The following is a 15,825-nucleotide window of genomic DNA, read 5'->3' as shown; positions in this document are numbered from 1 at the left end:
GGCTAACAAAATATTTGTAATAAAACCTGATGTAGGCATTAAAAATGGAAAATTATATTTGTGGACAAGGACGAAGAAGAAATGTCCTAAGGAATAGAAACAGTCCGGGTTGGGGATTTAGCTCATGGGTAGAGCACTTCCCTAGCATGCAAGGCCCTGGGTTTGATCCTTAGCTCCGAAAAAAAAGAATAGAAACAGTCCAAACCCATCAGTATTTTAAAGGGACAATAAGAAGACCAAAATGGATATACTAGCAATATAAATTTAGTTTAATAGACAAAATCCAACTAATGCAACTTAATATTAACCAAAAAATATAGGCAATGAATATTTTGGTGAAATTAAACCACCATTTTAATGCACTTTCAGCAAATTAGAAATAGAAGACACTACTTTATTTCCCTGAAATACCCTGAAAATACCCTGAAAACGCTAGGCCCAAATGACCACAGTTGTCTAGTGGAGATTTGATAGGAAAAAACAAGGTCGTTCCATGGCTGTTCCCTCTGACTGGGTGTGCTTACCAGCTGGTACAGAAAGGCAGTTAGGTGGCATGAATATGTTTGGAAGGAAAAAAAGTTTTATTTTTAGCTGAATATACAGGATTTAAACAGCATTGTTTATTTTAAAAAGCCTCAAGGGTTGCTATTAACTAATTAATAACTGAATTAGAAAAGTCAGCTAAGAACTGAAATGCAAGATAATTACAGAGTGTTTTGAAGCATGAGTGAGATCACTTCTGAGCAGATAGGCAGCTTCCTCTTGCTCAGCTCAGGTGCTGGAAGACTTGCCATTGTCAAACCAACCTTGCCTCTTCATTCATCTCCAGAGTCAGTGAAATCCTAATTAAAATTCCATTTGCCCCTTTTCTTTAGAATTATTAAATTTTTTATTGAAATTCAAAAGACAACTGTGGACACAATTTCTCAACCCAGAAGTACAATCCATGAGGGTGATAAAGAACGTTGTTCTTTTTGAGACTGTCTTGTACATAGCCCAGGCTGGACCACAGTTTTTAATCTGCCTGCCCCTAGCTTCTCAAATTTGAGGTCAGAGGCATGGGTTACTACATTATGTGTATATCTAAACATTAGTGTATGCCTAAATGAAAAAGGAAGTTCATAGCTCTTAGAAAAAATTCCTTAATCATCTCCATAAAGGAAAAGATAGATAGGCATGTGTGTGTATTGTTGGGGAGGAGGTTTGGATGGCTGCTCTTACTTCTTCCTGTTAGAAGAGTGGGCCCTGGGCCAAGAGTGCAGTAATAGCCACCAGATACATTTGGAGTCCACTGCAGTAGTCCCCATTCATAGGCAGTGACCTGATGAAGGAACCGCGTCTTCTTGACATCTTAGAGTTGTCAGGAAGACAGTCACAATCTTCACTTGATAAGACAACCACTTTTAAAGGGCAGCCTTAAAGCTCTTGCCACAGCAACAACTCTTCCTTATGCTGGATATGCAGCTTTAAATTGTTAGTTCACTGTATGTTCTGATTACATACATTTCAAGTGCAGTACCACAAGGATACCTTCTGGGCCGTGCAGATGGAGAAAATTCCCATTACAGAAAGGGTTTTTTGTTTTTTGTTTTTTGTTTGTTTGTTTAAGCTCTCCAACAGGGCTTTTTGCCATTGTGGAAAAAGACAGCAAACAGAGCTTTTTAGCTGAACTACTGTTGAATAACTACTCAGACATAATTTCAGCCCCACCATGTCTGCTGTCTCATGAAAAGCATGCCCCCTTCCTGTGTTTTTATCAGTATCAGACTTGGGGGTTAAGAAAGCATTTAGAAGCTGGGTGTAGTGTTGCACACCTTTAATCCCAGCAGTCTAGAGGCAGAGGCAAATTCGACTCTGAGTTCAAGGCCAGTCTGGTCTAAGAGTGAGTTGGGGGTGGGGGGCAAAGACAAGAGGAAGCTCCATAGTGGGAGTGTAGAACTGAGGCGAGGGAACATTGCATAGGGATCTACTGTCTTTTTCCAGCTTCCCTTAGGGTTAGAATTGTAGGAGAATTGCTAGAACTTTGCTTCAGCAGTTGCTAGGCACCTTTAAGAGTGAACCTTGAAATTAGTCACAATAGAGCAGTGGCGCTCAGTCTGATACTGGTTGACAAATGTACATGATTACCATATGGGTCTTTCATAAACAGAATGTATATGATCCAAAAAGATTCTGAAACATTTTGTGTTGCTTTTCTTACCCGAGGCCACTGACCCAGAGAAGGAGGGAAGGGTTAAGCCCTCTGAAGGTAGAGTCTGGGCTCCATTGCTTTACCTTCTGTCCTCTTAACCCCTCCCCCTTCCTGTTTATTCTTACCCTCCTCCTACCCCCACCTTCTTTCTACGACCCAAGGTTTTTAGACCGGGTTTTAATACAGTAGCCTAGGAGGACCTCAAGCTCCCAGAAGTCCTTTTTCTCAGCCTTCCCAGGCTTTGAGCCTACCATGCTCTGCTCAGCCTGGGTTTTCTGCTCATCGATCCTTTAACATTTAATAAACTTTAAAAGAAACTTCTAATTTCTATCCACTCAAAAAGCCTATCCTTCCATAATTCCTAATGGTATTGAACAACTCCTTTCCTTGTATTTATTGATCTAGTATAGGGTTTGTATTCTCTATTGGATCTCGAACTCAGTAGTGAGCCAAGGCTTTATTTACTATTTAAACTTCAACTTATCTCAGAAAAGTCAGAGAATTTGTCACAATCGTCCTGGGGGTTGGACAAATTAGATACAAGCCTGCTTGCCCTGTTTTGAGACCCAAGTGTGTGCGTCAGTAAAAATTCCTACTTCTTCGGTCATATAAATGCATACATACTATATTGTGAGGTTTACTGCTTTACCGCTGAGTTTTTGAGTTGCTGGCGGGAGCAGAAGCTGCCGCAGCGTTAGGCACTCCCTGCGTTGGAAGACGCTGCCCCACCTCCCCACTTCCCCACCTTTGCTGCCTGCGCTAGCCAAGCGAGTGAGCTGGGCGGGGCTGCGCAGGGGCGCTGCGCACCGGCTCTGTTGCCGGAACTGGCCCGAGCGGCCTGGACGTGCGCGGCCCCGCCCCCGCGGGTGGAAACAAAGGGGGCTCGGCGCGGGGGAAAGAGGCGGAGCTCTCCGGCGATCCTGCGCTTGGCTGGCTAGGTTTGTTCAGGCAAGGGGAGGGGCGGGTGTCCGGAACTCAGATGAGGAAGTCTCTCGGGTTTTATCGGAAGCCTAGCGCTCTGGGTTTCGCCTGCGCGCGCAGCGCAATCTACTGCGCCGGCGCGGCCCGCGCTAGTCTTCGAGCGCTGAGAAGGGGTGCAGTGGGGTGGACTGGGGCGGGGCCCCCTCGTGCGGCTGGCGGGCGGGCCTCCGGAGGCCGGGGCGGTTGGGACGGCAGGCGCAAAAGATGGGGCCTCCGAGAAGCTAGCCAGCTCCTTTAGCGCCGGGCGTGGAGCCGTGGTTTTCTGGAGAGGCCCGTGTGATGGTGCCAAGAGGAAGGAAGCGCCTTGACAGCGCCTCAGTCGGAACCCGAGTTCCGAGGGCAAGGACGATCGGGGACGGCGGCCCTGGCGAGCTGGCCGCCGGCAGGGCGAGCAGTCACAATAGGAGGCGGCGGCCCGGCCCGGAGCGGTGGGAGCAGCCCCGCAGGGCGGAGCCTCCCCTCGCAGGTACTGGCGGCGACGGCCGTTGGCTCCCGCGCGAGGGCGGTACTGGCCGCGGGAGGTTGGGAGCCGGCGGGCAGCGCACGGCGGACGTTTCCCGGCAGCCTGGCGCTCTTTGTTCCCGCGGCAGCGGGGAGCCGGCCCGCCCCTGCCTGGACGAGACGCAGGTGAAATGATGATGTCACTTGGGAGAACTCAGAACCCGGTTGGAGGGGTCCCCTCTCGCGGCCTCCTACCTCCGCGGGTTTCTGGACAGGCTCCGTTTTGTTCTCAGTGGATGGAAGTTCTTCCTTTCAGGGCTGAAGAATGAGAGAGGTTGGTTTTTAAAACGGGAGTTTTTCGGGTTACCGAAAGCCAAAGAGAACTAAGTTGGTTTTTTTTCTTTCTGTATTACCCAATGTAGACAACGCATTTGTTTTCCAGGCCATTCAGTAAAAGTTAACGTGCTAATTCTTTTACTATAGAGTTGAATACTTAAGTATAGTCGTTGCTAGCATCGTATGAGTTGAGATTTCTTTATACGAGGTGGACATTGAAATGTATTCAGCGCTCATACACAATACTTGGAATTCCTAAGTCTGCCACATACTGCCAGTTTTGCAATACTATTGTAGTAACATTTACTCATCGAAGTTTAAGTAGCATACATCTTTGTAACCAGAACTTAAAGAATTCCAATCACATTTGAATCAGAGTCGAAAAAGCAAACGTTTGTTGATTATGGGGAACACACCAGTCTAATGGAGAAACTCAACTTGTGAGAAAAATGACACAAGATCAAACGTGTTGGATCTGGTGCGGAAATATGGAACACTCAAAGATGACAATTTTGAGTGGGAATTGTATCACTGAATTGTGCTCTTGAGATAGTTCCTTTTAGTTTATAAACATACTAGTATAATGTATTTTGCTTAGAAAACCTGCTCATCCTAAACCGCTCATTATAAGGTTCTACTTTAAAGTCAGTTCTGTAATTTTCTGTAGGAGTGAGTACTACTTATTCTACCAGAACTGGAGGACTTGGAGGATAGTGTTAGGTTCTGCTCCCAAGAGGTCTTGGCCTCACATTCTCTGTAAGTTATGAAAGAATTGTATTTAAGTACTCTGATTGCTCGCTAGTGGTGTCTTACTTTATCCCAAAAGGCAGTTTGTATTTCTTGATTTTTTTCTTTTTAACAGTAAGTGTGTGTGGAAAGCTTGCCCTGTTGGTTGGGTGCCTCTGCCTCGTGGGCTCTGGAGGTTGACAAGTAAATCCCCAGCTTCGCCTCCACTGCCCTCACCTGCTGAGCATTTTGTCAGGCCCCGTCCTAAACTAAGTTGGTAAATAGATCTGGGTGTGTGAGGACTTTTCTTTACTAGAGCAATCTGATCTTTGACAAAGATGGAAACAAACCGGCGTTTAGGAAGTCTGTCAGCGACCTAACGGAGAATACAGATCTCTTGTCCCTCTGCCCCAGCCTTGGATAAGTCTCTTAGTTAACATTACCAGGCTCTGTGATTATATTTTTACTTAGGTTAATGTGGGTGAGAAGTCTTCAAAATAAAAATCTCCAAAATGGTTAGATACTTGAGCAGTGTGGAAAGAAAGACTGTTGAAGGTGCTTGTTGTCTGGACTTCTGTTTCGTATCTTGTGCTGCCGTTGGTTTGGAGCACTGTTTTGTAATCTCTCTTAATGGGAAGGTAGTTCTTGATTAGTCTTGATTGTTACATGGTGTCTCTGGGGCTGCTTACAAATTTTCTGCTTGTTTTTGAGTTAGGTGCATATAGGAATATGGCTTTGCTCCAGTCATAGATTGTTTTCAGGTTCTTTCCAGGGAACACAAGCATTGCAGTGTTCACTTGCACATAGAGTTCTGGTTCTATTCCATCTATTAGTAGACATTAAATACATATTATGACATTGACTAAAGGAACTAAATGAATTCTTTGTAGTAAATGTAAACAAATGAAGTACAGGGCTGATGTACACAGCCTCGCTTCTTCCCGGTTTGTCTGTCCATACTACCTAGTTGTGTGTGTCTCACCTCTCTCTTCCCTGCCTTTGTGTTGTGGAACTCTGGACTGGGGAAAGGAGAGGGGCAAGTAGTAGTCTTTAGTTGTTTTTACCAACCTTGGTTTCGAATGCTTCCCAAAAAACATAACTACCCGGTTTGTCTTAACTCAAAAATGGAAATAAATTTTACTTAACACACGAGTCCCAGTGTTAAACAATAGTGATCACCTCTTCTGAACTACCCCAATTTTTACCTCAATTAGTGCCTAGTGGCTTTTCAAAACTGGCATACACATAAACAAGTTCTGAGAGGTTAGCGGCTAACCTTAGGTGTTTGTTCTTAGCTACCGTCTTGAGATAGGGTCTTGCACACTGCTGCATACACTAGGCTAACTGACTGGTCAGTGTCATGTGTCTGTCTGTTGCTCGTTCACCACAGGAGCGTGGGATTACAGTTGCATACTGACTGTTCTTTCTGACTTTTGTGGGCTCTGGGGCTTGTAACTCAAGTTCTCAGGTTTGTGAGCCAAGCAAATTGTTCTGCGCCATCTCTCCAGCACCCTAAGTTTTTATTAGCCTGTTTAATTGTAATCAGATTCATAATGAACTTGTGACTTAATCTGGAAAAGCTGACAGTTGTATCATTGGATTAGTTTGGGAAATGGTTCTCTCAATGAGTAGAGTATACCCTGTGGCATACACTGCTCGGTAATAGTAACAGCGCTAAACACAGATTATGGTTTCTGAACTAAAAGTTATCTCAGATTTATGATGTAGCATGTTTAACCATATTTGTTCTAAACTTTTGTGTTGAGACGAGCTCTTACAGACCAGATTGGCCTCATTTCCTGTGTAGCTGAGGTTAACTGTGAACTTCTGGCTCTCCAGAATTCTAGAATTACAATTTTGTGCTACTGTTCTACAACTGTGACAGAACATTTACAGAATTACAGGATTTTGACCTCTTTTGCTTCAGAGCACATACTTTAGATTCAGTATTTTTGTGATTTTGCTTTTTGTTCCACAATTTATTATATTTGTTTATTTCCAGGAAAGTTGGTGGAACTGAGGGGACCATTGTGATAACCAAATTAAGTCAGACAAATGTGGCATGCTTTCTCTGAAGAAAGACAATTAAGGAACAGAAAGAGTGGGGGCATGAAAGACAGGAAGGCAGGCATAATTTATAAATGTATAGAAATGTCACAAACCTAATTTAACTACATCAACAATTTATAATAGATTTGTTGAAAGGATTTCAGAAAAAAAAAAGTCCACCAAAAAATAAAAAGTAATTGAGGAAAGAAAGTACTGATAAAAATTATAAATTTAAAATTTTAATTTACTTTATGTGCGTTCCTCACCTGTACCAGGTGTATTTGTGGATCCTAGGGATTGAAGTCGGTTTCAAGTAACATAATTTGTAAAATGTACATTATTTGGTACTGTCCTGGAAGTTGTGGTGCACATCCTTAATCCTAATACCAAGGAATCTGAAGCAGGATGCTTGTGAGTTTAAGGCCATTCTATGTCTTAAAATCAGACAAAAAAGCTAGTACAGAAGACTGTTAAATCTCTCTGCTTCATTCATTTTTATGGAAAAAAAAACCTAACTGAATATAGTTGAAAGCTAACATTAGAAACAATTTTAGAAGGAACAGTATTTCCTTAAATCCTATTGGCACAATAGTGCAATTGTGCTAATCTCTAAGACAAGGATTAAATTGTTATTGATGTATTAGCCGCCCAGAGAAGGGCCAAATGAATCAAAGTATAATGTACTAATGCACTGATGCTTAAAAGGTCTGTGTAAACATTAGTCTTCCTTTCCAGCCACACTGGGTGAATTTCATATAGTTACATGTAAACAGACTTTAAAAAGCAAGTTCTGAGATTACAGATTTTTACTCTCCTTTCCAGTGTGATTCTGTGTCATGTAGAAGCCTAAGCTTAACCAAATATCCCTAATGCTCAACATTTGTAGGTTAGAGACTAACAATTGTATCAGTTTAGAAGTGTGGTAAAACCTTAGTTCTAATCAAGGAAGAAACAGTGAAATTATGTCTAACAGTTTTTATAAGGTAACAAGTTTATTTTTAAGTAAGTGGAAGTATGCTTAAATTGATTTACAGACTAATGGTGGTCAAACTAAATGGTAAAGAACAGTGTTACTTTTGAAGCTGTTTAAAACTACAAAATGGATTAGGGAATTAGTAGAGTCTAAGAGTTAAGGTCCTGTTTGGTTTTTCTGAGGTGCATTACTTTTTAGTCAGTTCAGTTAACCTGTACAGTGTGTAAAGATCTGAGAGCCTGTCTTGGTTTGCTTCCTGTTGGTTTGATAAACAGTAACCAAAAACAACCTTGGGAAAAAGTTTATTTCACTTATATATAGCTTATAATCCATCATGAAGGGAAGCTAGGGCAGGAACAGAAGTAGAGGTCATGGGAAAATGCTGTTTATACTGTTTTGCTCAATGTGCTTTCTAACACAATCCAGGTCCACTTGTCCAGGGATGGTACTGCTTGTTCATAATGGGCCTGGCCCTCCATGTCAGACATTAATCAAGAAAATGCTTTATAGGCCTTTTAAAGATATATATATGCTTGTCTTATTTATTTGAGATAGGGTCTCACTGTGTAGCTCTGACTAGCCCAGAACTCACAATGTAGAGCATGCTAGTCTTGAACACTAGGAGATCTCCCTACTGGGATTAAAAGCCCTGCCTATAAGCCAGTTTGAGGATACATTTTCTCTCTTGAAGTTCCTTCTCTAGATGAGACTGTAGCTTGTGTCAGGTTGACAAAACTAATCAACACAGGGCCCAGTTCATCTCCTGGCATGAAGTTAGCCATGAACAGGTTGAGATTTTGTTTCAATTAAAAAAATGGCATGGGAGGGGGTTCTGAGAAATGAAACACAAGGTTTGTGCATGCTAGGTAAGTGCCCTACCGTTGAATAATATCCTAGCCCTACAAAATGTCTTAGTTTATGCTTCTGTAAAGGAAGTTTGAGTTCTGAACATTTCATTTTAGTAAATTCAGATGTATAGTATGTTAAGTTAGCTTTCTCTTGTATTTATCTGATTACTTGGAATTTAACAAAAACCTGTTCTTAAAATTTACTTGTAGTGCAGGGCTTTAATCCCAGCTTTTGGGAGGCAGAGACAAACAGATCTCTTGTTCAAGGCCAGTTTGAGTTACATAGTGAGACACTTCTCAAGAAAACCAACCAACGAGAAGCCTTGTATGAGAAGTCCTGGTCTAAGTGAGTGGGTCTTCTGCTCAGTATCTGTCTTAACCTGGCTGGAGCTCAAACTCTTTACTTGGTTGTTCTCTTTTGAAATTAGTGGTTGATAGATTATGGTAACTGCCCCAGTGCCTAGGGCTGCTATCCCCAGTTCCCTGCTCTATGCTCCCTTAGTTTGAAAGGCTCATAGAGATCTTTTCAAGAATGGCTCCGTCCTGTTTTTTAGGAACTTCCTCAGATTAAGTCGAGCCCTCTTAGGATGATCTCTCTTTCCTGATTAACTTAAAATCAACTGTTGGAATCTTGATTACCCTGAGATGCACTCCTACTTTGTCACACCCCCACCTCAAATCAATGGAATCTGCTGGAAGTATAATGGGGGAGGATTATACATAAGTGATGAGAATTTATGGTGACATCTTAAATAGGAAGTCCGCTTATCATATACTCCATACAAGTAAAACTATGAATTTACCGTAAGGATCAGTTCTGGTTCTGATCAAGCCCAGCACTGGTTTATTATGGATACTATAGGACTTGAATATAATTTCTTCCACCATATTATTTGCCTTTAGAGATAAATGGAGTTTCTGACAGAAGAAAACTATTGTGGATAGAAAAGATACTTGAAAGCTCTTAGTATGACAAGAGCCAAGGGTGCCAGGGTTTTTTGTTGTTTGTTTGTTTGTTTGTTGTTTGTTTTTACTCATAATGATGGAACTCTTAATTTTTGAAAGGATCTAAGAGTGAAGAATAAGGCAACTGATTTCTGGTTTGCTAGCCAGGTGCTTGTGCTTTTGATTTGTAAAACTGACCATGATTGTTTACGGTAAATGGCCTGCTTAAAACACAGTACAGGGCCAGAGACAGAGCTCAGCAGTTAGAACACTGACTGCTCTTTCAGAGGACTTGGAGTTTGGTTCCCAGCACCCACAGGCATCTCACAACTGTATATAATTCCAGTTCAGGGTATACAGTGCCCTCTTCTGGCCTCCAAGGGCACCTGGCACACATGTGGTGAACAGATAAAGACAAAACATCCATTTACTTTTAAAAGGGTAAAAAGCACTACAGATTTTATTTACTGTGAACATTAAAAAAGCCCTAAGATTGCCAGTAGAGTACTAACTAGAAGAAGAAATAGCTCTTTTGGGGGAGAATCTGTGACATTCCTTGCTGAATGAAGATCAAGAATGGCAAATATATCTCTAATCTATTTTTGATTTGTTTTATTATTTTGAGAAAGGACTTACTATGTAAGGCTGGCCTAGAATTTATAACAGTCCTATCTTAGCTTCTGGAATTTTATGATTAGAGGCTCAAACTGCTTGCAAGGCTGAGTGAACTTTTTTACTTTTGATACGCTGGGAATCAAATCTTCCTTTTATTTTATTATCAATTCAATTATGTCCCAGTATTTTTCTGCGTGATGGTACTTAAATATCATACTATCTTTGGTTGCTTGTATCGTTTTGTCCTGCCCTTTTTCGCGTTTATTTAATTAGGGTGGCACACATTTAATCCATGACACGTGGAGGTCAGAAACTTTTGGGAGTAAGTTCTCTTTCTCTATCCACTATGTGGGTTCCAGGGATCTAATCCAGGTCATCAAACTTGATGGCAAGACCTTTTACCTAAGCCATTGTGTTGGCCTTTGCTTTTTAGTTAAAATAAGTTCATTGAGATTTTTATTTTTCAATCTTTATAGCTTAGTTCTTTAACATATATGTATGTAACTCTTAGCTTTTGGAAAGCAGTAAATATCCCTTCAGCTGTGCATACTCATAAATGTAAAGAACATTAGCACATTATGCTTGTAATACAGAGATAAACTATAGTTTATATCCAGAATACACTGTGTAGTAGACTAACCAGTGTTCCTCTTTACTCACTTCTGAGGGATGGCAGTAGAACTTTGGCAGTGTTTTTGTTCTTACCACGTTTATGAGATTTATCCCACACTGACAGCAAAGTTATGATGGGCCAGAGATGATCAAAGCATAGCTGTATTACAGCATTCAATTTTATGATGTCTTTTAATTTCCTCTCTAGCATCTTCTTTCCTATCTGCCATCCTGAAAGTTGTCTGTTCCTTACTATACTGCCAGTTATCAGAGCATAGCACTCAATGTCGACTTCATCAAAACCTTGCTAAGCAGTGATTTACTTGGTTATTGTTCTTCCCTTTTCCCCTCTCCCTCCTTCTTTGATAGCATATTCTTGTTGAAGGTAGGAAACCATGCCTTTTTCTAGTTTAGAGCTTGTAACTAAGGAGACTCTTAAATCTAAGACTGAGGGAAGGAATGCGGCGGCAAACACTGTCAAGGCATAGTGTTAAGCACATTTTATTTTATTTTGTTTTGTTTTTTTGTATGTGTGAGCACAGCAAATCTTTATGGAGTCCCCAAGGAAAACTTCACTGTCACAGCATAGTGAAGAGTGTTGTTCATGGTTTTAAATTGCTACAGAGTCACACAAATTTAAGGAGATTTAACCCACAGTCTAGAGTTTTTTGGTTCTTTTTTTCGGACCTGGGGACCGAACCCAGGGCCTTGTGCTTCCTAGGTAAGCGCTCTACCACTGAGCTAAATCCCCAGCCCCCACAGTCTAGAGTTTTAAGCTACAGTAGTTTACTTTCAGGCTTATGAGAATTATCTTCATTTCCTTAGCAGAGCCTCTAGTTTTGTGTTGTTTCAGTTATTTGGCCTTTTGTTACTGTTTGAGGGTTTTCGATTGCTTTCTAAGATAAATCTTAGAAAGAATCATGATTTCTAGCCCAGGTTTGTTTAAACTTGGGATGTTCTTGCTTCAGTCTCCTTGGTACTGAATGAATGTAGCTAAAGTTTACTAAATAGAGTGGAGAGGCCATTCCCAGACAAACAGAACATTTGTATATGTTGTCCTTCGGCTGATAGTATAGAACTTTTAACATAAGTATTGTCAAGTCTTTTTTCACCATGCTCGCTAAAAGTTGTAAAAGTGCATTGAGGAAAAAATCCAGTGTAGGCAGACATTCACCACAAGTATAGTGATTTTAACCTCGGGTCTTAACCTGAGGTCTGACCTTTAGGGGTCATCAACAAAAGAGGTTAATACTAGGTATTTGGGAAACAAGAACTTAAATTCCCAAGCTGTGATGTTTTTTATTTCAAACCTTTTTGTGTGAGAAGCTCTACTGCTAGAGGCCTCCTGTATATTTTGATGTTTAAAGTTACTCCCCACTCCCTCTGCTGACAGAATCATCAGGCACTAGAAAAACCCAAACTGTCCTTCATAGGCTTGACTCTCCATATCTGTATGGCTAGCCATGAACTATCCTTTTCTTCTCCCTCTTTTTCCCAGATATCTCCCGGGGCAAATTCAGCACCTCTACCTGGCCATCCTAACAAGGTGATTTGTGAAAGGGTGAGACTTCCGAGCCTGTTCCCTCTCCTCCCAAGTGATCAGGACACTACCATTCAAGAGGATGCTCACTTCAAAGCTTTCTTCCAGGTTCTTATATGTTTACCCTTTCCCTACACAGGGCTGACAGCCACAGAGTCTAGCTTGTTTCTAGGAAGGTTTAAACAGGCTTGTGAGTGTCCTCTCACTTTTCTGTCGTCTGGGATAAATGCTTCTCAGAGACTTCTGGAAGGTAACTGAGCTTTTCTGAAGAGTCTCTTCTCTTGTACTACTGTTGACTATTTTACCACTCAATACTCTGTTTTTAAAAATCTTTCTTGTCATAATCATTTGTTCTAACCATTCAGTTTCTGTAGGAAAATAGAAAATACTAAGACACCTGAGCGGTGTAGGAAAGCATTTATTTTAAGCCATCGCTACTTGCTTAGGGCCCAGAACATAATGTGTTTGCTTTCCGTACCTCTTAGTACCGATACATACAAGTTTGATTTAAAGAAATTTAATAAGATGAAAATGAGTACAGATATATTAAATTCACCGTGGGTTATTAATGAGATCCCTTGGGTTTGCTCATTTTGGCTACTGAACTTTGATTAAAGAGAAATACTTAGGATACATTAAGTTTGGCATGTGCTGTGGGTACCTATAGGTGATTCAGGGCTCTTTAGTCTGGTACTCCTTTTACGATTTGTGCTGGATTTTCTGTTACGTGTATATTATGTCTTACTGTTTTTAAATCTCAGAATAAACTAGACATCTTGTTCTAAGTAAGGAAAGAGGCTTTAAAATGTTCAAGGTGCACACTTGCATTCAATTGTGGAGCGAGGGCCTCATCTGATTTTAGCTGTGTTGTGTTTACTGTATCACTCTACCGATAGATACTCACATTTCTGTAAATATTTGTAAGAATTTAGCATGTAGTAGTTTTAGGAAGCATAGCTGTCTGAATTGTGTGGCATATTGATATTTGATTACAGAATTGTCTGCATATAGAAGCTCAATATAATTAGGTGACTTGACACTTAAGAAATTTAAAGCCAGAGTTGGTGGCAAGTGCCTTTAATTCCAGCACTCTTGAGGCTGAAGGAGGCAGATTTCTGCAAGTTCAAGATCAAACTGGTCGACATATTGTTCTGGGACTGCCCAGTCTGGGGGGTGGGGGGGAGAGAGAGAATCAGAGAGACAGAGAGAGACAGAGACAGAGAGATAGATAGAGACAGAGACACACCTTACCTCAAAAACCAAACAAAACTGGAAGGAAAGAAAGGAAGGGCAGAGAGGAACTTTAAGGCTGGATGTCATGCACCTTTAATCCCAGTTTGGGAGGCAGAGACAAGTAGATTTATTGAGTTTAAGGCCAGCCTAGTCTACATAGTTAGTTTCAGGCCAGCCAGGGCTATCCTGTATCCAAAAATAAAAGAATTCTTAAAATTGCTAAGCAATACACTTAACTACAGATATTAATAAATACTTCTCATTTTCTGTGTTCTCCATATTCTGTTGAAGGTTTCAGGAATGAATATTAACTTTAAACTTAGTAATTACAAATGCAATAGATTAAAGTTAAAAGTTAGAGCTAACTATGCTTGGTGTTTTTCCTGTTTTGCTTTTTTTTTCTCCAAAGCTGTTGACAGTTGCACAGAGACCTTTGCCCATGTTAGCCGTATGCTACACCCTCTAACTAGTAATGTTACACCCTCTAACTAGTCATACGGGTTACTCTAATCCCTCAGGTTCATTGAGAAGTAAGAAGTATTTTAATTTTGTTTATAGTACTAATTTAATCTTTCCTCTACCTTTAGCACAAGGCTTTCCACCGTATTCTCTAGTGGAGAGCCAGAGATTTCTCTCTATTCAATTTCTGCCCTGGATAAGAAAGTAGGTGGGTCTTCAGAAGTCCTGAGAAATACTGACACACTGGCTAAATCTCATGTCAAAATGTGTCCCTTGTTTCAGCTGTGCCTTTCCCCTTAAAAACCTGACATGCTGTAGACACTACTCAGTATTGCTCAGTGGTAAAAAGTACTTTCTGTTCTTAACCATGAAGACTGGAGTTTGGATCCCAGTTTCCATTACAACAGCTCACACATGCTTGTGATCCTAGCTGAAGGGATCTGAAATCTTCCTCTGGCTTCCTAGGGTACCTACATACACTCACACAGACATGCCATAAGTAATAGAACCTTGTTACCCCATGAGAAGGGGATTGATTCTCAGATAAATGATTTGTGTGTGTGTGTGTGTGCGTGTGTGTGTGTGTGTGTGTGCGCGCGCGCGCATGGGCACACACCTGGAGCTATAACATGAGCCACTATATGAATATGGGCTCCAAGAACAATACCAAGCCATCTCTCCGGCCATTTATTTATTTATTTTGCTTATATGCTTACTGATTTTTTTTTTTAACTTTGAGTCAGGGACTTGCTTTGTTCAGCTAGTATTAACAGGTCTCTGCTGCCAGGCTCAACCTTTTTGTATTCCCATTTTCTCTCTCTCTCTCTCTCTCTCTCTCTCTCTCTCTCCCTCCCTCCCTCCCTCCCTCTGTCCCTCCCTCTCTCTCTCTCCCTCTCTCTGTGTGTCTGTCTGTCTCTCTCTCTCTCTCTCTCTCTCTCTCTCTCTCTCTCTCTCTCTCTCAAAACACCCTCTCTGTTTCCTAGGTGAGGCTTCCATTTTCCAAGAACTCAACTCTTCTGTAGTTAGCTTTCTTTGGGCATAAAATAATCATTTTTATTATAAACATGGAGTTAGACATATGGCTCATTATTAGGACAGTCGTAGCAGAGAAGGTATTGTTCTTGAGCCTTACTGTTGTGTCTGATAGTTTTCACTAGCCTAGAGACAAGGTGGCTAGGTTGTCAGGGGCCCCCATAGATCCATCCGCCTCCCTAGCACTGCCATGCCTCCCTGCCTGAAGTGATTCTGGGCTCAAACCCTGCTCCTAGCCCAGTGGCTCTTAACCTCCCCTAGTGCTGCAACCCTTTAATGCAGTCCCTCATGTCGTGGTGACCCCCAACCATAAAATTGTTTTCATTGTTACTTCCTAACTAGTTTTGCTGTTATGAATCATAATGTGACTATCTGATAGCCAGTCCCTGTGAAAGGGTAGATCAACTCCCACAGGTTGAGAACCACTGCCCTAGCCTATCACCAGTGTTAGTGGACAAAAAGCTTTTGCCATTTGTGACTTTTGGTGACCAATCGCGTCAGTCTTTGTTAACATTTCTGTGCTTTGTCTTGTTTTCCTCATGTTGGTGCAGAGGTCAGCCTTCTTGTACAAGGTTGTCTTTTGAGGTAGGGTCTCAGTGGCCTGGATCTCATCATAGTAGGTTACACTGCCTGACCAAGGACTCTGCTGTCTCTGTCTGTCCCAAATGCTGGGGTTAGCTTTGCTTTTTATGTGCTTTTTGTGGATAGAGCTCAGGTCTGTAGACTTCACATTTTAAGTATGGTTCCTTGTGGCAGTGAGAATGGGAGGCAGTGGGGTCTCATTGTGCCACCTCCCCCGACCCACTTCCAAGAAGCAGAGTTGCTCGACTTCCTTCCTCGGCTC

The 15,825-nt window shown here is 41.6% G+C and overlaps 1 protein-coding gene across 23 annotated transcripts in view; it reads left to right on the top strand.

The window, feature by feature from the left end:
• Positions 1-15,825, top strand: part of Rnf38 (ring finger protein 38) — a 108,632-nt gene that overhangs the window by 62,711 nt on the left and 30,096 nt on the right. For 2 of the 23 annotated variants that reach the window (XM_039109235.2, NM_134467.2), the window contains exon 3: positions 12,216-12,365. The exons of 2 other annotated variants lie outside the window; for them this stretch is intronic. In XM_039109235.2, coding sequence (XP_038965163.1) covers positions 12,216-12,365 — 150 coding nt within the window. Of the gene's footprint in view, positions 1-2,202; positions 2,249-2,913; positions 3,130-3,245; positions 3,948-12,215; positions 12,366-15,825 lie in introns of those variants that run through there. 19 more of the 23 variants (XM_063287129.1, XM_063287130.1, XM_008763668.4 and 16 more) reach the window with 19 other exon arrangements.

This window comes from Rattus norvegicus, chromosome 5 (assembly GCF_036323735.1).
Source record: "Rattus norvegicus strain BN/NHsdMcwi chromosome 5, GRCr8, whole genome shotgun sequence".
Lineage (NCBI taxonomy): Eukaryota > Metazoa > Chordata > Mammalia > Rodentia > Muridae > Rattus > Rattus norvegicus.
This window is presented reverse-complemented; position numbering and strand designations above follow the sequence as displayed.